At 36.3% G+C, this 25,029-nt stretch overlaps 1 protein-coding gene across 2 annotated transcripts in view; it reads left to right on the top strand.

The window, feature by feature from the left end:
* LOC121318325 (receptor-type tyrosine-protein phosphatase zeta-like) overlaps positions 1 to 25,029 on the top strand; it is a 64,808-nt gene that overhangs the window by 26,488 nt on the left and 13,291 nt on the right. Inside the window, exons 3-14 of one of the 2 annotated variants that reach the window (XM_041254852.1) lie at positions 2,819 to 2,998; positions 3,296 to 3,447; positions 4,382 to 4,477; positions 5,975 to 6,041; positions 6,962 to 7,054; positions 7,330 to 7,394; positions 10,865 to 11,015; positions 12,619 to 12,803; positions 14,206 to 14,332; positions 17,275 to 17,330; positions 17,747 to 21,014; positions 22,804 to 22,948. In XM_041254852.1, coding sequence (XP_041110786.1) covers positions 2,819 to 2,998; positions 3,296 to 3,447; positions 4,382 to 4,477; positions 5,975 to 6,041; positions 6,962 to 7,054; positions 7,330 to 7,394; positions 10,865 to 11,015; positions 12,619 to 12,803; positions 14,206 to 14,332; positions 17,275 to 17,330; positions 17,747 to 21,014; positions 22,804 to 22,948 — 4,585 coding nt within the window. Of the gene's footprint in view, positions 1 to 2,818; positions 2,999 to 3,295; positions 3,448 to 4,381; positions 4,478 to 5,974; positions 6,042 to 6,961; positions 7,073 to 7,329; positions 7,395 to 10,864; positions 11,016 to 12,618; positions 12,804 to 14,205; positions 14,333 to 17,274; positions 17,331 to 17,746; positions 21,015 to 22,803; positions 22,949 to 25,029 lie in introns of both variants that reach the window. The other variant, XM_041254853.1, reaches the window with a different exon arrangement.

Genomic DNA, 25,029 nt, shown 5'->3' with positions numbered 1-25,029 from the left:
AAATCACAAACACAAAAAAACTAAACACACAGGTCACTCTGGACAGATCGCTTTCACTGATCCTATGTATATTTTTAGGTTTGTTTTTAAGCTGTATAAAAACAAAACATACAGCTACGCCGTCACATACATTTTTTAATAATACAAATAAACAATAACACGACTATCGCCGTTATTTAAATACATAATAAATCATAGTAATAATTATAACAATAATTATAATAATACAAAACAAATATACTTTATAGGAGCAGGGCTTTGCCCTGCCCCCTCCTCCTGTACAGGGTTCCTAGCCCTGTTACAACATGAAATAGGCATGTCTCAAAAGTATGCTTTTAGGCTATGCGCAAAGCTGAATGGTTATGTAGGAACTGGTGAGTAATGCAATTATAAACCACGTACCAGTGTACGTGCACATACACTACAGCAGAGTCTGTGATCCCTTGTTGTGCTTGGCCTGGCTCTGAGCCCTCTCTGTTCAGGGAGCCAGACCTACAGCTGACATAGAATGATTTATTGGAATTTCAGTGAAACAATCCTCGCTATAACCATAACCAAACCACTAAAGAAAGTGTTTTTCTGCTTTTATAGACACCATTTTGTAAACCCCCAAAATTGATTGTTTAATGGTACAAATATAGCAATCAAGCATGGCTAGGATTTTTATGGACTTGCTTGGTAAATTATGGTCTCATCATGATTTTCTTTGTATAGCTGGGCTGTAATGTTTTTCTTTCTTTCTTTCAAATATTTCTAGCTTACACATTTTGAGTTACTAGTTGACTTATGGGTAGCATTTTGACTTAAAGGTCATAATAAAATATATATTCCTGTATTGTGTTAGTAACGCGTGATTATTATCACCATCTAATTATTGCCACTTCAGAAACTGGTTCTATAAGTATATGTTGCTGACATATTTTGGTGTTTTCAGGACCTAACAGTGAACGTGTTTACAAGCAGGTCTGTGATTGATGTGTTTTCATCTCGCACTCTGGAACATGCTTCTGTGGGCACTGCCATACTTCTGTAGATAAAACCATCTTGTTGATACTTTGGAATCTTTGTTTTTATATAGAAATATTGAATCTTTACAGTGACTATATGTAGTTTAATATTCATGCATTTCATTCAGTAAAACCGACTGTCAGATAATGATAAAATAACACATTTGTTTGTACAGTTCATTTAAAAAAAATGAACTATGACAGATGAACTTGAAAACAAGTCAATTGTTTAGGACACCAGATGCTTGAGCCCACACCCACTAGTGAGGCTGTATCTCTTCGCTATGTTCTGTATGAAGTTTGAAACCATGGAAAAGGCTGTGAGATTTTGTCACATTATAAAAAATGATAGTTATGCAATTAGTAATACCATACCCTATATTTTCCCTAAATATAGAGACACTGAAATGCTTTGAGCACAATGGATGACCTTGTTATTTTAATTGTATTGTTGACAATAAAAGATCACAGGGAGCTGTCATTGTCATGCTATAAAATGCTGTCAATGCTCATAACTATTGTACCTTTCAAGCAATGCCCCTGTGAATTAAGATTGAAATATTACTCACAGCTACATAACAATTTGTAAGTACATTTACAATATTTCATTTTTTTTTAAAGGACCTCTTGTTATGTGCTTTCTTTTAATGGTGTGCCTAAGGGTGGTCATTCCACATTTTTGTTCTTTATATGCAGTAAATATACGGTAAGAGTAACTGTAGGGTGACCTCAATAGCTGAGATTATAGTCTTAACCCCTGGGTTGTCCTTACTGGCATATTTGTTGGCTGTAATGTGGAGAAGCTTGTATTGTCATTACTTGTGGTAGGTAGCGTGGTCCAGTGGTTAAAGCCCAGGGCTTGTAACCAGAAGGTCATCGACCTAAGCAAGACAATTGACTTCCCTGTGCTCCATCCTATGGATAAGATGTTAAATCAATGTCTGATTGTTAGTGACTCAGCATATGATGCACAGTTCACAGCCTACCTCTGTAAAGCACTTTGTGATGGTGGTGCACTGTGAAAGGTGCTAAATATAAAGTTATTATTATTATATCCTTGCAAAAATAAATAGCACATGCAATTTTAATTATCCACTTTCTATAGCAAATTGTATTAACCCACTTTGACTGTTTATAGCTCTAACCTTATGGCCAGGAATATAGGGATACATTTTTTTTTTTTCACAACGTTTATTGTAAAAACCAGGTGCGATCCCAATTAATTTACATATACTCCTTAATATTCCTAGAACATTTTCAGAACTTAATGACATACTGTATTTTAAACAACTTGACAAGTGAGTCTAGTGATTCTATGACACTGACTGCTAAAAAGGCTTTAATTTGAGAAATATCATCCTTGCGTTTAAGGTGTCAAAGGATGAAGCAGAACTGATGGTAATTCATAAAATCTATTAATATGTGTACAATACATACAGTAGCAGTGTATTGCATGACAGAAGTACTGAATCTAGTGTCTTTCTGACAAATATGTATTGCTGTAATATAAATAGTACCCTTATGATGAAGGAAAAACATCTGTACTAACTTTAGTCAAGGAAGGAAGTAAGCTTGAGTACAGAAGGGTTGTGAGGCTGTGTAGAGTTTGTCTGTGGATCCACTGAGTTTACATCTTATTTGATCTAATCTTATATATTTCAAAAAATCCCAGAACCAGTGAATGTGTGAGAACAGTTTTTAAGGGACATATACAGTATAGTTTCCTGTTTGCGGTACAGACCCACACATTTGTTTTTGAATTGTAGCTTAAAAAATCTTTGACATTTTAATGTGTTTTACAATTTTCACAGAAACATTGAACCAAAACAGCTGGGGGAAAAGGTACCCATCTTGTAACAGTGCCAAGCAATCCCCAATTAATATCGATGAGGGTTTCACTCAAGTCAGTGTGAATTTTCAGAAACTAAAATTTGAAGGCTGGGAAAAGGAAACATCAGAGACAACCTATATACACAATAATGGTAAAACAGGTAAAGTATCAATGTTCTCTTTTTCTCTGAAGTAGGGGAGGAGTTGAGTCATAATCCCTTTCTTCATTTAAAACAACAACCACCAAAATGTACCAGCATTATTACAATACAACACACATCCTTTATAACATGCATCCCAGGTAAATTGAGCATGACTGAGAAGTCTAGAGTTAGGCCTACATACCTTGTATAATGTGTTTCTAGAATGTATACCCTTTAGGATGCTAATCGTTACAAAATTGAATTCTTCTAATGTACAATAAGAACGTTTAACATTGTCTTCCTTTTAATTCTCAGTTGAAATTAATCTGAATGATGACTATTATGTAAGCGGGGGAGGCCTTAAAACTAGATACAAAGCTGGCAAAATTGCTTTCCACTGGGGGAAATGTAATGCATCTTCTGATGGATCGGAACATAGCTTAGAAGGACACAAATTTCCCTTAGAGGTAAGAAATGGCGACTGTATGATCAGGGGTGCAAATTGTTTTGAAAATTGGTGCTAAACTGTTTTGAAAGTTTAGCAGCAGAGAGCCAAATATTAAATACAAATTTTACCATAACGTGCACTTTTGTTATATTACACACAGATGCAGTGTTCAATATTACATTAGATTCTTTTTTATTTAGTCATCGCCAGTGGATGGTTTTTACTCCAGTTTTCTCCCCAATTTGGAACACTCAATTTTTTTTTTATCCCTGTTCTCTGCTGCAACTCCCGGTGACTCGAGAAACAGAAGCTGAAACGTGTAACTGCCAATCTGTCATTTTTTGCACTGTGGATCCACCAGACCTATAGTGCCGGAGGAAAATACAGATCTGCATGGCTCCACTGCAGACCTGCAGTCACCCTATCAGCCATAGGGGTCGCTGGTGCACGTTGGACTGTGGATTGCCCTGCCAACCTAAGCCCTCCCTATCTGGGCAGTGCTCAGCCAATTGTGAGCCACCTCTTAGGAACCCCCAGTCATGGTCTGCAGTGACATAGCCTAGATTTGAACCTGCGATCTCCAGGATATAGGGTGCATCCTGCATGCCACATGAAGCGCCTTTACTGGATGCACCACTCGGAAGCCTTTTCTTGGCATTCTTGATAACAGAATGTCTGCGTTGGCGTATGCAAATATTGTAATTAGTTGCTAAATCCTTTATTACTATAAATAGAAACGAATTAGACAGATTTTTATGAAATATAGGATATTAATAACGGCTTTTTGATGAATTATGTTTTTTTTTTTCATTTGCAAACAAGAATATGCTAAAAAAAAACCTGTCAGTATTCTGAAATGATGTGTTTTCACTAGAATAGAATTTTAAAATAATCTGTTTTGTATTGTTGTATGGCATGCCAACAGTAAATTTATCATATTTTTAATATTATAGATGCAAGTCTTCTGCTTTGAAGCAGAGAAGTTTGAAGATATTGAAGATGCAATGAAGGATAATGGAAGATTAACAGCTCTATCTATTTTATTTGAGGTAATATGGTTTTTTTATTCATCAATATGTTTTTTGTTTGGATTTTTATGAGGATATGTGGCATTTCAGTCAATTTATCTAGCATTTCTGTATCTAACCCGTAAATGTTTACTGCACAGTAATATTAGATTTGTAGTGACTATATTACACTACCAATGCAAAACTACAAAGCTTACCATTGCATCACAACCTGTATCTATGATGTAGATCCTACCAGGTGGTGCAGTGAATGCACCTTTTTTTGTGACTCAGTTGCTTTGTTTTTGTTTAAACACACACATTTGCCCTGTGACTGCAAACTTTACCATATTTGTACTCGGCCCAAAGAGCAGGTTTAGGTATGAAACACAGACCCGTGTCAGTTGCTGTGTTCAGGTTTTTGTTGTTGTTGATAGTTGTTCAGAATATCCTGTAAAAGTCAAATATTTATATTACTTGATAGTTTATGCCTTTAGCATGAAATAAGGTGATGCCCAACTACAGTTCTATTCTGTAGCATTATGCTTGACTACATTATGTAACTTTAACATTATCTTAATAAAATGCAAAAAGAGTGTCTGACAAGAAGCAAGTGATTATGTTACTTTAGACTATTCCAATACTCTAAGACTGTACCTGTGAACAATTAGTCTGGCTTGGTGCATCAGGCAGGTGATTTGAGGCCTGTAAATATAAAGTCTTCAGTCAGGACAACTTTGTTGTGGCCAGTCCTTTGTACAACAAATTGGCATTACATTCTAGAAATACTTTAGAGGATTTGAAAGTTCAGATGAATGTATGACAAGCAGTGTTTCTAAGATTGAAGGATGTTTTAGTGAAGTATGCAGATGCTGAGGTTAGTTCAAGGTCACTGAAGGTGCTCAGGCTCATGACAGTGGGGGTGAAGGCTACACTGTTGATGAATTTGGTTAGAATAACGTGAGCCTTATTTATGGTTTGTGGTTATATCAATACTGTGTGCACCTCACATTTATACATGGACGATTGCCAAAAGAGGTGACAAGATGAGAGGAGGGCAGTCCAAAAAAGGCTGCAGATCAACAAATGTCTGCTTCTCGAAGAGGAGACTGGAAATACAAAGATAATACTCTACAGTACTGACCTTTCTGGTTGAGTCAGCTAAGTTGGGTAAGGACATTCAGATTCATGGCTTACGGTTCAAGACAGGAGCAGCAACAGGACAAGTACAATTAAAAAGGCCCTTACATATGCTGATTAACACACATTTGTCAAGCGTCAGTTTACATCAGAGCGGTTCATGACTCATGTGCTTTTAATTAGATTTTTTGGAGGTCACTGACGCACTAAGAAAATTATTTCTTTTTTCTTTTTCTTCAGCATACGATTGCATGATTTTTTTGAGCAGGTAGACAAAAAAAAAAGAAGCATAGTGTTACAGTATGTCCAGCAGAAACATAAATAACTAATAAAATCTCTGTATATTTTAGGTATTTTTTGATATGTACAGTGTTTTATGTTATCTGTGTTATTTTACAGATTGGGCTGGAAGACAATGAGAATTATAATGCAATTATCAACGGTGTGAACAGTGTGAGCCGCTTTGGTATGATCTGTATTCCTTCAGTTTGTTATGCGTTGAGCTCAAAAGCTTGTTGAAAAGAAAACAAAAAACTGGTTCAGATTAGCTCAGCATAAAGACCCGTCTATCAGTGAATTTCAGTTCTCTGATCTGAGGATCTTACTCTATTGATTGTTACTCAGCCCCCTAGTTGTAATACTTTCTAAAAAGAAACCAATGATGTGAGGTTTACAAAATCACATGAGAAAGAAAACATGAACTTATTAGTGATCATTTTGTCTTATAATAGCTTTAAAAACACATGAAAATGAGCATGATGGTGAAAATTATAATGACATAAAGATACATTTTTAAGCATTTGCAGTTGTGTACAATTAGTTCCTGCTTTTTTTAGTCTGTTAATGGGTAAGGCTGCCACCTTTAAACGCCTCCGTTTAGTATACTTCTGATACACGTTTATAGAATCCATATACTGTAAACTGTAAGCTATTTAAAAAAAACAATTATTTAGGGGCATCGTATTCATTTATTATGCCAGTATTGTTTTCTTGAAAAGGCCCCATCCATTGTTTAAACAGTGCCATTTAATGTACTGCTGGTAGTTTACATGTTTACAAAAATACAATTGTGGCAGCCTTATTAATGAATAATAAAGGATATATATATGATATAATAATTTTTACATTGGTGTCTTTATTTTAGGAAAGAATGCTGCTTTGGAGCCGTTTAGTATGCTAAGCCTTCTTATATCTATATATATATATATATCTATGATATCTATATATATATAATATATATATATATATATATATATATATATATATATATAAATTATATACATATTTTATTTAAACCAGTTTAATTTTCCAAACGGCACCACCCATTTACAGGTGAGGCTTTTTCCTGCAGGGCAATTTTTTCAGTAAAGGTGGTCTTTATTTTAGGAAAGAATGCTGCTTTGGAGCCGTTTAGTATGCTAAGCCTTCTTCCAAACTCTACAGACAAATATTACATATACAACGGTTCTTTGACAACTCCTCCGTGCACAGAAAAAGTTGAGTTCAAAAAAAATGAAAGGGCACAAGCCAAAACAAAGCAATTAAACACAAAATATATAAAAAGCAAAACTTACAAAAATAACAGTTTCCAGGCTGGGCGATGCCTTCACTGGACTCAAACTTTCTAAACAACCCCAAAAAAACCAACCTGCTTCCTCAGCTCCCTCTTCTTTGAGAAGCAGAGGCCTCCTTTTATATCAGGTGGCTGGGCGCTGATTGATCGTTAATCAACCTTCCTACAACGGTGACAACTCCTCCGTGCACAGAAAAAGTTGAGTGGATTGTATTCAAGGACACAGTCAGCATTTCAGAAATCCAGGTAAGAGTTTTCATTTGGATTCTGGCTAAAAGATTCTAAAAAAGGAACCCATGAACTTGACTAATGCTGGCAGTTGTCTTTTATATATTACTTGTTCCAAAAGTTTAAATGAAAAAGAAAATAAAAACATATTTCTGTTTCAAACCAGTTTAATTTTCCAAACGGCACCACCCATTTACAGGTGAGGCTTTTTCCTGCAGGGCAAGGCCTTACTTCAGTAAAGGTGGAATTAATTTAGTCCGGTAAACAGTAGGGTGAACCTGCTGCAAAAGCAATTATAGCCTAAGGTTAATTCATTGAATATTTTTTGCCACTAATATCTGGTTGTCGTGCAAGTTTAGCATTATAGCTTTTAATGTCAGTCAACATTTACAGTGGAAAGATGTCATCAGTTTGTTTTTCTTGTTTTAACCAACCAGTTGACTTCTGCAGTGATTTGACTTCGACTTTTAAGCATTTATGAGTGTAACAGGGATCTTGCTTGTGGGTGCGTGCATTTGCTGCTGAGTGACAGGCAGGAGATCCAGATGGGGGTTGAAGTTGACTCCTGCCCTGCTACAATGAGATTAACAGCGTACCTATAATATGCAACCAAAGACATTAAAGACATATCATATCTCAGATGACAGTAGGACCGGAGCAGAATTTTGGTAGATAAAAACGATTGAACAGTCCAACTGAAAACGTTTTAGGAAAGGCTCCCTCTTAATCACCCATCCCTGCCAATCAACTGCAACTGCATAATAAACCCAGGCTGGGGGCAACAGCTTTGCTCCTATATATATATATATATATATATATATATATATATATATATATATATATATATATATATATATACACATATAATATAAATGTACCCATTTTTACCAGATTCAAACCATTATCCTGGTCCATTCCTGTAGCACAGCATCTTAACAAATAAATTTTGTGCCTCCTTTCAAAATTAAAACCATAATTTAAATAAAAAAAAAAAAAACACTGGAAAAACTCCAGTCTCTGTGATGCTTGAGAAACGGTGATGATTCATCTTTGAAGGGCATGCTTTTTAAGCATGATGAAATGTTACCTTGGTTACTACAGTTAGTAGTAATGTCATTATTAAGCATTTAACACTGTAGTGTTGCCGTACAACCGTTAAAGAGTACTAAATTGTGGAGTAAACACACTCTCACATAATATCTCAGGAAACTCAGTCTTGCATCCCATAACTGTGATTTTGATCATCTTTAAGCATACCCAAAATAGAGCAGCATCTGAATTTATAATATCTTCATAACCCCCTTTGAGCAAGCGCCATAAATATTTTATTTCTCCTCCTGTGGAGAATATGATTAGTAAACTGAACACATATATCTGAAACTATGCCTGTCAACAGAGTCTCCTTTCAAAGTATAGAACATGCCTGTAAAGTTTACCTTATGCCTATTATATATAGGGCTTGAGGTCTTATCTAAACTTACTTGAGACGATTCTGTTGCCTAATTAAATGCCGAAAAAGCTGTTAATTACAAAACAATGTCACTTGTTTTTACCTTCATATCTTGACTGAACCTGATTCTGTTTCGCTTAGTTATTATTTGAAACAGACATGACAGATTACATTAATTGCTCATTGCTGATCCTAATTGCATTTCATTCTTGCAGTTGTCTAGTTTATCGGTGTACTTTTGTTATTTTCACTCGTTCAACAGAGTTGTTCTGATAGATTTTCTTATCAGCATACACTGCCCAGCACGGAGTGTACACTGATAGCAGGTCCATCATTTAAAATATTCTTCATTTGTAACAAAAAAAATATATAAAAAAAATCTTAAACCCAGTCTTTAATTAATAGTTTTCCCTTCATTAGGATGCAGAGACAGCTTAACAATTACTAATTAACATTTAAAGGGAGGTAGAGATTTGGGAAATAAAAACTAAGCCCTAATTGTATACTCTAAAGAACTAAAATATGTTTTCTAAACAAAGATTAATAAGCAACACAGCCAGCCAACGTTATGAGTTTTGATACCTATAGGCCTCTCAGGCCTGTAGAAGACTCCTTATCCAGGGTTAAGACAACACGTCCAAAACCAATTGCAATCCAACAGTAAATCCCAGCAGTAAAATACAAAACAGTATAGGTCAATATGGTTACCTGCACATAGCACTAGATCTAGCACTCTCCAGCCCCCATTACAAGAACATGAGGAGAGATTCCATTTAGAGCACTTTATACATGTAGCCTGTTTAACTGTAACGTTCAAAGCAGACATTGCTTTTTCCCCAGTTTCTGTGTGCTTCTCATCTTTTTGATAGTTACCCACTGCCAACATACTTAGGGTTGTATTTTCCCCTGTGTGCAAACTGTGGGCAAACTGCCCACTCCATAGGAAATGAATTAGATGGGCAGTTTGCCCATAGGGAAAATCAGGCCCTTAGTGTGCTGCTAATATCTCATAAACCATTTATAAAAACTCACTGAGCAAAATCTCAGTAATTTCACTATGACTTGTTGCTTAAGATAGCCGCCATATTGGGGTCATGTGATATTTTGGTTTTCAGATGATAAAGGCTTAACGCTTTGAGGTATGGGCTTCATATTGTCATTTCCTAGGTCATGTTTGATCGTGGGTCTCAGACAAGAAAAGTGAACCCTTCTGATAGTTTATTTCAAAAGATGCCCACCCAGTAGTGTCAAAGCCTCATATGTCAGAAGCCTTTTCAGATAGTGACTTCATATTTTCAGGGTTATATGAACCCAGCATGATTAGTGTGACGGCAACCATGGCATTGACCTCTGGCTTAATATGGTTGTCACATTTTGGTCATGTTACTTTTGAAGTTACAGCTGCATAGACACAGTACACTTTGAGCAACTGTCTTAGTGTTTGGTACACAACTCTTTGATTTTCTTATTTCCATTGGAGTTCCATTACCAGTGTTGTCCATTAAAAGTTAACCCTTTCACTGCTGCATTGCTTTAACCTCTAAACACATTAATGATACAGACCACATGCTTTGACATAGTGTCTTTATAGTTGGTACACAGTTGTATTCTATGATTCTCTCAATACATTTCCATTTTAGTTGCTGTCCAATGAATATAAGCCATTTCAGTGCCACAGTTACCTTGTTACTGATACATACCACTTGCTTTCAGACAGGATGTTTACAAATTCTATTCTATGATACTCTCAATAAATTTCCATTACAGGTGGGGTCCAGTATAAACTAACCCCTTCACTGACACATTGTATTAAATTTTTCATTTCCATACAGCGTTATGTTTACAAGCTATTCAATCAGATATGACCTACCCCTTAGATTATGCTACTTGGGCTGTTGTGTTATGTTATACAAGTGTGTGGTGTTAGATTTTTCTCCCCCCTTTCAAACCCAAACCAGCGATGCCACATACAGAATATTAGCAGACATACTGCCTGGTTTGACTATTTAAAAATGTTTTTTTTATGTTTTTGTTTTAGCTGGAGATGTTCTGCGAGGTTCTTACCATGCAGCAAGCTGGCTATGCTATGCTGATGGATTATTTGCTGAACAACTTTAGAGAACTGCAATACCAGTACACAGGACAAGTATTCTCCTCATACACTGGGAAGGAGGAGATTCATACATCTAGTAAGTAGAGTAACAGGTTTAATCTAAACCATTCATCCAGCAAAGAATGTAATAATATTATTGTTATAAAATGGCAAGCAGACGATGCTGCTCTCTGATTGGTCAATCACATGTTGCATCTGTTGAATAATTTCACAATATCACCACTGCTGGAGCCTCACCACAAAAAATATTGATAATGAAATATCAATCCGCTAAAAGATAAAAACAGAAACAAAAAGGAGATAGAGAAATTGAAGAAAATGGGGACTCCATGTGCTCCCCCCCCCCCCCATTATAATAAAACATGTCCTACACCTGACTAGTTTTAAATAATAACAGACAAGTCAGGAAAAAGATGCAACCTAACATTCATGAAAAGAAAACTAAAAACACACACACTAAAACAAAGAAATCATAGAATGATGTATGAGGACTTTAATAATGTCCTATACTTCACTACAAAAATACATCGAAAATGCCTTAAAATCCACCTGCTTTTTAATTACATACTTGGCACCTCCAAAAACACCACCTAGTGTACTCACTGGAGCAAATTGGTAAATTACATTGGGTCAATGATATTGAAGCCAGTGAAGTGGCAGGCCTATCAAATTGTTATAATCCTTCAATAAGATCTGACATTCTTGCTGTTTTCATAATCTTGCCAAAGCTGGGCTTCAAAAACAGTACATAATGTCCATAAGGGATTACAAAAAATTGGTGGCATTCATCAGAAGCTACTGGCGAGCAAGCCATGAAGAAAGAAATACTTGGTCCCATAAACTTACTGACAGTGTGGCAGCAAAGCAACAAAATTCAAATGGTTCACACTGGAAATGACCGGGAGCAAATAAGTGGGAGCTAACTCCTCCCTTTACACAAACATCTGCACTGTCCTCTTTCAATAACATTACAGCAGTTGCATGTTTAGCACCTAACATAACATTGTGATAAATATTCCTTGCATACAAATTAACTTAACCTTATCTCACTTTTACATGCAAACTAGACTAACAGGCTGTATTTTTCATTACGCAATTTAAAAAAAAAATATATAGTTACTAGTTATTCCTTAGTAGTTATCTTGAATGGTTCACATGCTTAAGTTATAGCTTTTCAAATATTTGGAAAGACTAATCAAGAACCCTCTTCTAATATGTCATGTCTTAATAATTTGCCATATGAGTGCTTTGAACTGTTATGCAAAGTTAAGCCCTGGGGGCGAGGAGCAGTTGTTTACTGCAGTCTGGCTTGGAAATATCTGTAAAACCTCTGGACCAAGCAGACTGTATACAACTACAGTATGCAATAATAAAATACTACATACAGTATAGGGGATCTGTTGTAAGGCTCTTCTACAGCCACCAGAAAACTCAGATCAGCATCTGTTTGATCCTCCCTGTCCACTGTATATTTTTATTGTATTTAATGAAGTTAATAAGGGAAACATCAACGGGATTATTGTTAAATTAGAGTAAATGGTGTAGTATTTAGACCCATGTTGTTTTCTGTATTCCTGCAGTGTTTTTATCACACAGGGAAATAATCATTTATTTGCCGGATAATGTAATAAAAAAAAAAAAAAAAAAAAACATTAATAATTTTCTTCATCTACCTTAAGTTTGCAGCTCAGAACCACAAAATGTCCAGGCTGATCCAAAGAATTACACAAGTATTCTGGTGATGTGGGAGAGGCCACGGGCTGTGTATGATTCATTCATTGAAAGATATGCAGTGTTTTATCAGAGACTTGAAGGAGAAGACCAAACCAAGCATGAACACCTGACTGATGGAGACCAGGATATGGTAATGTGATGGTCTTTTCGCTTTGCAGAATAAAAGAAGGAAAGTCTAGTTTTGTAACATATGGCTTCTGAGACTACATGATAAAGTGATTTTAGTTTAACTAAAGTGTGCACAGTTGCAAAGGGAGAGTTCAATCAAACACATTTTTAGAAGATTGGAAATTGCATCTTGTTTTCTGAGAAGGATTGTCCGCATTTAATAATAAAAAGGTTTAAGGTTTGTAAATATGTAGTTATAGTAAAATGAATGTGTACAGTTCTGTGACACACATTCTGTGTCTTCTAGTAGAAATGTTTGTCAAATAATTATATGTGTTTCTATAGTTATGGATGAAGTTTTGTAAATAGTCCCTTAAGGGGCTGATGTAAGGAAACAATTGCAATAATGAGGGTCACAATGAGCACCGCCTGTGCATCAGGCTATTTGGCAGTCACACTTACAGCCCAGAGATGAGGTGAGTTAGGAGTACACAGAGCAGCAGGCACTGTATGACATTTGTGGAGCACGGAAATCAAGTCAAACAAAAATTATGTCAGAGGAAGGACTGCAAAGTCCTCTTGGCTCATGGGAAAAGAAAAGAAAAGTTTTCTGAGGAGGAGCTGAGAGTCCTTATAGCTGAGGTCACTCAGCATGAAATTGAGATATTCAGAAAAGCCTCAGCCAGTATCAGTTATGCTACTAAAGAGAGCATATGGTCGTCTATAGTGGAGAGAGTCAATGCTGTCGGTGTTACCAGGAGGGCAGTCAACCAGGTGTTGAAAAGATGAAATTCAACTATTAGGTCTAGGATGACCAGCGGAGTGAGACGATAACACCTTACCAGTGCATCCTCTGGCATCCCAAATAAAGTGACCCAGAGTTTGAATATGAGGGGTCTTTTCCATCTTGCCCTTCTCCTCTGAAGGTTTTCCAGACTGTCCTCAACAAGTGTCACCAGATCAGTAAGTGTACCACAGAAGCCATCCTGAGCCAATGACAGGTCTCTGAAGTGGTTTTATACAGCTCCTTGTAAGAGGTGCAAAGTTTTTGGAGGGTCAGCAATTGCCCAACTGCAAAGCAAAATCCTTACATCTCATTTAATGTTCAGTGACAGTTCAATGTTATTTAAATGGATTAATGATGGCAAAGTGTTAATTTGATAGTTGGTGCAGAACGGCAGCTAAAACCAATTCTTTACATACGCCGCATTTTTATTGGCCTCTAAAATCCCACTTTATGACAGCTAAGCGTGGTTTGCGGATGCAAAACGCAGATTTTGGCCACAATATAGGTACGTTTTGCAGCTGCAAATCACTTTGTACGTATCCTTATATCAGCCACTAAATGTTAATTGTTTTCTTATTTTCTGTATAATCTGAAACTACTCTATATTACTAAATTTCATGGACTTTTTTTTTTTTAGGGTGCTATTATAAATGATTTGACGGACAATGCAAGTTATGTAGTCCAGGTGGTTGCTGTGTGTTCAAATGGACTATACGGGAGACACAGTGATCAGCTGATAGTTGATATGCCTTTGGATGATCCTGGTAAGCTTGACAGTATCATGCCGCGTTTTTATTAATTTTATTTTATTACTTTTTGAGATAGAAAGAAAAAGCTGCAGGATTGCAATCCATCCCCATTATTCCTTTGCAAACCAGTTTCTGTCTAATCAGGGTGTCTGTTTATGTTCTAAAAATATATGCAGGATTTGTAGGCTTAAGAGTATATTAGAAGTGTCATTTCAATTTCAAACTGCATATGATTTTTAGAAATAAATATATTCTTAATGAATGGTGGTGGGGTTCCCCTTGATTCTTGATATTTGATTTTCAGCTAGGCACCATGTTTGTGTTGCATGCATATTTGTCAGGTAATCAGTAATACTACTTTTACATTTAAAATGTGTTCAGAATATCAGTGGTATTTATTTAGTAATATGTGGTTTTCACCTTATTTACTGACAAAAAGATCTTTAGGACATAAGGTTTCAAGACTTGTCTTTGTCCATTGTCCATTATTCTGTGGAGAAATAACAACGTGCGTCTCTATTCTGTACATTTTGTTGGGTTTTATTTTTCACATTCAAGGATTTTTAAAATGACATTATACTGAAAATGTCTATTGAATGTATTATGGTGTATATACAGTCTTCCTTTTTCTTGAATCGCTTGAATTTCGAAAAACTGTTACTACCTATTTTCTTGCTCAAAGCCAATGGACATGTATTTGATCTGCATATGCAGTAATACTTTTTTGTCATTGAATTTGAAGTCTTTCAGATAGTGTTAGAATAAACATTAATAAGGGCATTTGAATGACATTATAAAGCTTATATGAGGATCGTGTGTTGTTCTTATTGCAGGACCTATATATAAAGAAGGATTCGTAGTCTGAAACATCCTGATATAATTGATTTATCAATTATTTATTTTTGTGGGTGAGGAAAAACATTTACAAAACTCCAAAAATGCTCATTCAAAACTATTCATACCCTGACAAGGAAAATTACATTAATAGCTAGTTGAGGCACCTTTAGCAATAATAACATCTTTTAAACTATTAGGATGTTTGTCAATGAGCTTTTGCCATGATTCTTAAGTGATTTTTGACCATTCTTCAACGCATAATTGTTTCAGTTCATTTAAATTCCAAGGACTTCTCTTGTGCACAGCCTCCTTCAACTCGTCTTAGACTTTGACCGGGCCATTCCAGAACCTTGATTTTATTCTTCTTTAACCATTCTGAAGTAGATTTTGATATGTGCTTTGGATCGTTATTGTGTTGGAACGTCCAGTTGCGCGTTAAACCAAGTTGTAGTAGAGGGTTTCAGGTGATTGGCCAATGTCTTTTGGTATGCTATGGAATCCATTTTACCATGTATTGGAACTAAATTCCCTGTGCCATTAGCGGAAAAACAGCCCCACAAAAGGATATTACCACCTCCATGCTTGACAGTAGGTATGGTGTTCTTTTCTTTGTACACCTCACCAGACGACTATCAGCATGACCAGATAGCTCGATTTTTGTTTCATCACTCCACAAAACCTTTGACCAGAACTCATATCCATCAGTCAGATGCCGTTTTACAAACTTTAAGAGATTGTCCTTGTGATGTTTTCCTAAGAGTGGCTTTTTCCTTGTCCTGTGACCATTGAGTCCTTCACCATGCTATACTCAGCCTATGATTGAAATGGACCCCCCAGTCCCACTTGCAACCAATTCACTTTGAATATCTTTGGCAGTCAATCTCGGATTGTTATTAACCTTCCTCGCAATTCTTCTACTTGTTCTTGGTGAAAGAACCTTCTTTCTTCCAGACTGAGGGAGCGTTGTGACACTACTTGAGTCTTGTACTTCTTGATAATAGAAACAATAGTTGAAATTGAAATTGAAGTTGAAATAACTGTACATCTCTATTTATTGTATTTTTTTTCCTCATCCACAAACGCAAAACATTTTATACAAATGATTTTTCCTAAAATTATTTGTTTTCAATACATTTCTAGAAATTATAAATTTCCATTGGGGTATATCAACTTTTGACTACAACACTATAATATATATATATATATTGCAACCCCACTGCACACAGTGATGATATATAGCACATAGACTGTAATTGTGCGTGCCTGGGTGTAATATACATTATGTGCCCATGTGAGTCTTTGTATGTAAACTGCTACGTTCTTCTTCACCAGTTATTCTTTCTAAAGTTAGGATGTTAAATATTTAATCATTTTCTTCAATGGCTCACCATCAGTAGTTCTACTAAGAACCTGGGGAATCTTAACACCATTTTCTCTAGTATAGTCACACCACACCATAAGGTAAGATCAATTCATTATATTTTCAATTGAAAAAAAAAAAAAAACACTGTACCATCTTAAGTGACATGCATTATATTTGCAATATTTACTACAAATCCCCTACTGATATTATACTCACATTATTTATCTTGTATATGTTGACATGCAGTCAGTATTTTTGTTTTTATTATTGGCTTATAGATTTTGATACTTTTTCTAATGCAATGGTGTGTCTAGTTTAATTGATTGAATAGTGTTATAAAGAAATAGATAACATAGGTCATAGAATCTACTTGCTAGAATTAATATTACCTCAGTGCAGTTGTAAGAATGTTGTAAGAATGTTGTTGTTTATACTACATTTATAAAAATAATATACATTTTTGTAATAACTTTTGTACTAAAAAAGTACCAAATATACACATTAGTATGTATTTACAGTCAATATATATTTCAGGGAAGGTATCTGTTATAATATCCTTGTATAAGGACACCATAATTAATTAGATTCTATCCACCATGGAAAACCCCAGAATCAAGATTTAAAAGACAACATACTGTAATATTTTACTTTCTTTGATTTTATGCAAATAGGTAGGCAACTCCTACCTGGATTTCTGTTCTGCTGTAAGCTCAAATCCATTTTTATAAAGTTTATTTTTTTTTTAATAATTTTTCAGAGATTGACCCCGTTATTGATTTTAGTGACACTGAAGATGCAACTGATGAATCTGAGGTAAAAAATAACGTGCTTACCAAAGACAAATTAAATTGTTTATTCAAGATCAAGCATTTCATGTTCTGGTCTTCTGTGATTTAATACTTCTGTAGTTTATTTGCAGTCTTCAATTATGTACTTAATTTACTTATTTTTGTCAGTTGCATGATATTAATCCAGGTTGGCACAAGCATTGTTAATTTGAGACTGATCTGACCGTCAGCCCTGGTTGAACCAACCTCTTTGGAGGTAATACAGTAGTTCAGTCTATTTGCTCAGTTCTAATGGTGCCAAATTGTGCAGTGGTTTGTACGATGACTATTGTCCAAGTCAAGACAACCATCCATCTGTTGTGTATTTAATGAGATGTATGGAAAAGCTTTGCACAATTGTATCAAAATTAAAACAGATTTATTTTCTCTTCCTTTCTACAGGTGACAAATGTGGTCAGTGAGAAAACAGAAACAGTAAGGCCTACCACTGTAGCACATGAAAGCGAGAAGAAAACAAGATCCAACAATGCTGTCACCAAAGACTATTCTGTTGAAAGCTATGTGGAAGTGAATACAAAAAATACACCTGAAACCGAAGAAACATACTCTTTGGCCAGTGAGACTTCAGCAACTGACAGGCTTGCTGTGTTTTACCCTCAGACCAAAACTGTAACATCAGCTGCTGAGCAGGATATCACCTTCACTGAACCAGGGGAAATGCTTGAAGGTTATGATACCTCTACATCCTTCCAACATGAAGATGACATTTTTACAGACACCGAAACAGGACCCCAAGCAACAGCCATTAGTCCGCCCAAGTTTACAACGACCAGCCCAGATGCAAATGCAATGCCATATGTCATGGAAGTATCAGAAGATATAGAAACCCCTTCAACTCATGATGCTGTCGGAATGTTTCCAGTAAACTTAAACAACACTGTTGTTACTGCTATTTATCCTGAAGATGTTGCAAATTCTGCCAGCTATGAGATTTCACCCAAAACAGCTCCTCCTGTTAGTTCTGATGTGCCCTCTGGTGGTGAGATTTATTATAGTCCTACAAGGGATGAAGATACACGTCATGTAAGCACTCCTTACACCAGTGGTGAGATGGTTTTTCAGGGTACTTCATTTCCTAAAAGTTCACTCAGTCCTACCTCTGAGGTATTGCTGTATTCTACAAGTTCGGGGCCAGGTGTCCAACAGCCATCTACTTCTGCTGGCAGCGATGTTCTCTCACAGACAACTCAACCGGTGTTTAATGGTGAGATATCACTTCAAACTACCTCTGGCTCCCTTCTTAGTGACATTTTCCTCCACTCTGACCCAGCATTGATTGATACCCAGATGTTGAATCAAGCTACCCCCGTTGCTTCTGATTATCCAAGTTCCCTGCATGTTACTCCTGTATTTCCCAGTGTTGATTTGTTACTTCAGCCCACCCTTCCTTCCTCTAGAGATGTGTTGTCTGAAAGCCACACTGCTCCCACTGTTGACTTGTTTCTTACTAGTATTGGCTTTTCTCAGAGAGATGTGTTTCAGCAAGCCACACCTGAAGCTGATAGGGTGCCCCTGCATGCTACACTGATGTTGTCTGATGGTGATCTGTTTCTTCAGCCTACCCTCACTTTCTCCTCCAGCATGTCATCTGCTCAGGCTACCCTTGCTTTAACTGAGACCTCTGTGTTTGACAGTAAGACTGAGACTTTCAGTAAAAGTAAAATCGGTTCCAGTGACAGTGTACTGTCTCATGCAACATCTATGACCAAGGCTGATACACTACTTATGCCTACCTTAACCTTATCTAGTGATACTCGACCCCTTCAAACTTTACCTGATTCACCTGGCACTTCACTATTATTTTCTGACTCTGACTGGAGATTTCTTCAAGTTACTAAATCTTTCACCAGTGCTTCTGAACACAAAACCGCTATGTTTTCAAGTTTTGATTCACCTCTTAAGTCTGTTCCTTTATCCAGTGATGTTACTCTGACTGTGGCTACTCCTACCTTCACTGATAGGGAGTTGCTTGTTTCTTCTGCTGTGGGTTCTAGTGAAAGTCAAATAGTGGGTCAAACTAACCATGCTTTGGTGTATGCAGAATCTGTATTAACAGGGGATATGTTTTCTCAACTCCCCCATGCTAGTAAGGGTGTGACACTGCTTCAAGTTCCCGTCTTCACTTCTATTCTAAAACTGACCACCCCTGACTCTACTCGTGTTCTTCACACTGACAGCAGGAATCAAATTAACCCATCGCACTACAGCAGTACACCTTTTTTATTACAAGACACACTGCTTCCCTATTCTAGTGATACAGCCTCTCTCATGGGCCATGTCGCCGCTACTGATGCACTTGCTGACAGCACTGCTAACTTCTCTGATAGCTCACCTAATGATGCTTCTGCAGGTCCAGCCACTTTAGCACTTCAGCCTATGCTTTCTCTTCAAACTGTTTTTAGCACCAGCATTGAACTGTTACTTCAGGGGACATCTGTTACATTAAGCACTGAAGAATTGCTGCAAGCTCCCATTTTCACTCTCAATAGCAAAGCAGTGCTAGATCCTGTCTCAACATTATCCAGTGATACAGTTCCTCATGTGTCTGATAGAGGTCTTAAAGACAGTGAAGCATTTCTGCATGATGCCTCTACAGGTGTCTTCAGTCAGATGTATTCTACAGTTGTACCAGATGTGAAATATCAGGCATCAACGCTGCACGCTACCTCTCCACCCACCATTGGCAGTGTGCCACCTGCACCTTGCAAATGTGTGTCAAGCTGTCGTGTTTTAATAGAAGATCCAGCTCAAAATGCAGCTGGTGTGACCAGTGCAGATGGTTCTGTTTGGTTTGCTCTTTCTGATAGCATTATACACCGTCAGCCAACCTCTTATCAAACTGTGTGGCAACATTATAGTACCCCTGGCTCTTTGCTCCATGAGCTGCCAATAGTGTCTACCCCTGTATTATCTATTGAGGATGTATCAGTATTACCCACAAAATATTTAGGCACAGTGAGTTCAATCAGTAGCTTGGGTAAAAATGAGGTGTTTTCCAGCGATGTGCCTGCACCTGTTTTTCCTGTTTCTGAGCTCCACTTGTCTGTTGATTCTGTTAGTGATACGCACATTTCTATCACAGCTGCCACAGCCAACTGTAAGAGCCCAATAACGCTAATCTCTTTGGCTACTCCCTCATATCCCCATTCAGTTTTGTCTGCCACTGTCAGTCCTGATATTGAATTGACACCCCCAGTTACTGAGGATGACCAGTTTGTAAGCAATGCTTCTAGTCCAACGCTTGAATTAGAACAGGAGAAGGCAAGGCAGACAGCCACCACCACAAGGGACCAAAGCAGACAAAATGTTACATCTGAGTTAATTACACGTTCCTATGCAAAGATGGCTACAAGTAAAGCACTTGCTACATTAGATCCAACACTGAATGAAAATTATGACCTGAAATTAACTCTGGCCTCAGACACACTGTATGGGAAACAACATTCTTCTCCGTTCCCTTTTGAAAATGATGATCGTTTTGAAGAAAAATCGACCACAAAAGACTCTACAACGTGGACTTTAGGAAACACAGATGAAGAGAGTGGTTCTGGTCAGGGAACCTCAGAGAGCCTCAACGATAATGAAACGTCTTCAGATTTCAGTATTCCTGACTACACTGACAGGGAGTCAGAAGGTACAGCTGATGCAGGTAAAGCAGACTTATTACCAAGAGTGCTACAGCCCTCTGCACCGTCTATAAATACTGGGATCGCTGCAGCTGTGTTCAAATTTTCTGAGCCAGATTAGTCATTATATAGTTTCTGGCAGCTGGAAAAAGAAAATGCATGATGCCACTAAAACGTGAATGTCTGCACACTGGGCATAGGAATTACTAACCTATGTGTCCTCGTCAACAGAAATCTAAAATTCATTTATATCACAGTCTGTGACATATGGGTAAGGTAAGGTTTGGGGGTGATGTAGTCGTAACATCATATAATATGCATCAAAGATTACCATGACCTCTTTCAGTTGCCAACCTAATAACTTCATAGTGGTTCGTAGCGTCAAAATGCACAAAAGCTTAAATATGGATTCAAACAAATAACCAATAATGGCAAAGCCTGTGTTCTGCAATGCTTTTTTTTTGTAGTCCATTTCTATATCCTGTGTAGTCTGTTATATATACAAATCTTACGTTGGAAACCCAATTGCAGTAGGATTATAAAATTTGGTGATGTGCCAAGTATTTGCTAAATAACGGTTATATGAAGCTTTTAACAGCACTGATTTGACACATCTAAACTGTTATGTCCAATCATTACATTTCTTCAGGTCTTGGGGTATGTAATATACTTTATTTATTTATCCATTCTGTTTTATTAGAGAGAAAAAATGTAGACAACATGTATACAAGAGTATCCCTGAGATTACTAGGCTTTTACAATGATTATATATATATATATATATATATATATATATATATATATATATATATATATATATATATATATATATATATATATACCCAATATGTGCTGAATTAGGCGTGCAACAAATGTCCAGTAGATGGTTGCAGAATCCTCAAAACTCTTTAGCCAATGAAAATCCACTAGATGGCAGCAGACTCCTTCCACGCTCAATGTACACTACTGACTGAAGCTGACAGGTACTATGAAGACACTAACCCACTCATCATTACTCTGGATTCATTAAGCAACTCATTTATGCCCTGGCATTCCAGAGGTTTCAGTGGAGTTTTGTCATTGTGTGTGAATTAGTGATCGAAGATGACAGAAGCATGCCTGCCTAGAGTTTACTGTGGGGTGACTGGATGGCTTAATTAACCTTTTTGTGTGTACAGTGTATTGTCCTAACCTAGAACAACAAAGTGAAATCCCAACCCCTATTAAACCTGCATGTGTCCAATTTAGCCTTTTTTCACAGTTATTCTTGTAACAATAATTTATGATCCCATTTTGTGGTTACGCTTGCTGGATGCATGCTCAACAAAATGTTTCTCTGAAGCTGTGAGAGATTTATTTTCATTTGTTAATGAATAAAAAAAAAACACTTTTAGGTAAGAATTTTAAAATTGATTAATTTAAAAACTGTATTACTGTTATTGATTGTTAGTGTTTAAACACTTTTATTATACCATACAAGTATTACAAAATTAGCCAATTGCCTGGTTTTAAAATGTAATGTTTTGCATTTACTAATACAATACATTTAATTAACCAGGTAAATTGCCATTTTAGATTTATGTAGATATAGATTGTTACTTCTGTTTTTTTTAAGGTAAGTTCTTAATGAATGTTTGCATGTCTGCGCTCTTTCTGTTCTTAATCTCTACTCACAAAACATTTTAACTGGTTTGCAAATGGTAGTATACAATTTTTGTGTATGAGAAGGCAAAAATATATAAGTAATTGAGGTGTTGAAAAAATGAAAGTTAACCTGTAAATGTCTAAAATGTAAATGTTCTACACCCACAGAAGCCAGCAACAGCAGCCATGAATCCCGCATTGGTTTTGCAGAAAGTGTTGAAAAAGAGAAAAGGGCAATAGTCCCTCTGTTGGTGGTGTCAAGTCTCACCTTTCTCTGTCTAATGGTCCTAGTGGGGATTCTCATATATTGGAGGTAGGTTCTCATTTACAGCGCAGTTTTTTCAAGCTGCATGATGGCACTGGTTACGTTTTTGTTTAATGATTATTGTGACCTTTTAAATTTTGAATTTCCAAGACAGGAGAATGTATAGAACTAAAAGTGGTCCAATCTGTTTATTCTTATCACTGTGAGGTTTGAAACTTAAAATCCAAGTGTTCTAGTAAGTTGATCTGCACATCTAAATATTTCATCTGTTTAAATATTTAAAACAGGACTTGCCTGCCTGTCTGTTTGCATGCTTTTAAAACCAAAAAAAAAACATGAGTCATTCGCTATACCCATCAACAGGGGCGTTCGCAGGAACACAAATTTGACCACTATTGGGGGGCACATTAAACACACACACATACGTGTGTTGATATAGTTATATAAATACATAGCATTACACTTGCCATTTCAATGAAAGTCCATACGCTGTGGAGCTTTTTAACACTGAAATATCTTTCTTCATTTGCAACTGTAACAGGTAGCGTGGCCATTGTCTGATTCCCAAGCGTTAAAATAGGCTCAACAAATAAGTCATACTGCCTTTCTGGAAATCTGCATTGAAATTCTTGATTCAGCTTCACAAGTGCTTTCCCTTTATTTTAACAGTTTTCAGGTTTTCAGTTTAGCATAAAATAGCATAATTTAAAAAAATGTGTGATTTTTCCACTAATTGTACTGTTGTAGCTGAACTCAAATATTAAGGGAACACACACACGCCAGTCCTTAACTGAATGTTATGGGGGAACGTGTGCAAACCGAGTACACATGCGTCCATAACTGCATGCTATGAGGAAATACGTTCCGTTTGTGAGTGTCAGTGACACAAAGGGCAAACGCAATACATTGAAAAGCAGAAATCAATATTTGGGAGATGATTATTGGAGGGGCCAGTGCCCCTGTATATGCATTGTAAGTTTAAATGTTAGTTGCCAGCCATTCTCATTTTGTGATGGATTATCAAATCTTTCTCACACAAATCCTGTAGATCATAGTATTGTATTACTAGCAACATCATTATATTACTGATATTGTGCAAAATGAAATTGTAATGAGTACATTTGTGATGTTTTAATAATGTTTCCAAGTTAAACTATGTAGGTGCTTCAGTAGGAAACTCTTAACCCCCCAATAAAGGTAAGAGATTATGAAAATTCTTGCAAAATAATTGATATTTAACCATGGTTTTAATAAGCAATTTTCTATTAGCTGCAGAAAATGGAAAACTTGTCCCTTTGTTAAACAGCCAAATGATAAGCTAAAAAGAATGTATTATCATTTTCACTTCATTCGATACGGTTAAATTAAGTAAATATTAGCACTCTCTGTATGAGCTGTACCAAATCGTTGTTATGTGCTTTTCTTGAAACTTTGGTAATTATTTTAGATTTTACATTAAAAAAAAAGAATATTGTCATTCTTCTTTTAATTCTAACATCTCAAAATCAGAAGTTCTAAGTTCTAACATCTCAAAAATTCAGCAAGGTGGTTGATCTTTTTGTAATTGTACTACGTTGCTTAATGCTAGATTGGTTTTGAATATAATTGTAAATACAATAATTATAGTGGGTTTTAGTTGCAGCTTGTGTGGTTCATAGTTTGCCTTTAAGCACTGGCAAATTATGTATTCTCAAAGCTTACTTATCAGGACTACTTTTTCACTACAGTATAAACTGACCCACAGTTGCTGTTGAGTGTATTGATATCCATACTGCATTAGTAGTGTAAAACTGCATGTCATATTGTAGTAATCATAAGGCCTGTTGTTAGTATTAATATTAATGTCTAAGGTCGTTTTTAAAATCAGCAACTGTAAGAGACCTTGTAAAATATTAAATATGTCCAATTGAACACATAATCAGATAAATTATCTATTAGTTCAAATGAAAAGCAGAAGACCCCGTGGCCCTCGAGGACTGCAGTTTGACACCCCTGATCTAGAATATTTTAGAACATTTAAATTCCCTATTTTGTGCATCAGAAGGATCTGAATTCCTGTATGCTGAATGTTCTGTACATTGTGGTCACAGTCTTCTGTCTTTCTCATTTTGAAAGAAGAAACAGCAAAG

Source organism: Polyodon spathula, chromosome 7 (genome assembly GCF_017654505.1).
Source record: "Polyodon spathula isolate WHYD16114869_AA chromosome 7, ASM1765450v1, whole genome shotgun sequence".
Classification (NCBI taxonomy): domain Eukaryota; kingdom Metazoa; phylum Chordata; class Actinopteri; order Acipenseriformes; family Polyodontidae; genus Polyodon; species Polyodon spathula.
The sequence above is the reverse complement of the archived record's forward strand: the minus strand, read 5'-3'. Positions and strand labels throughout refer to the sequence as shown.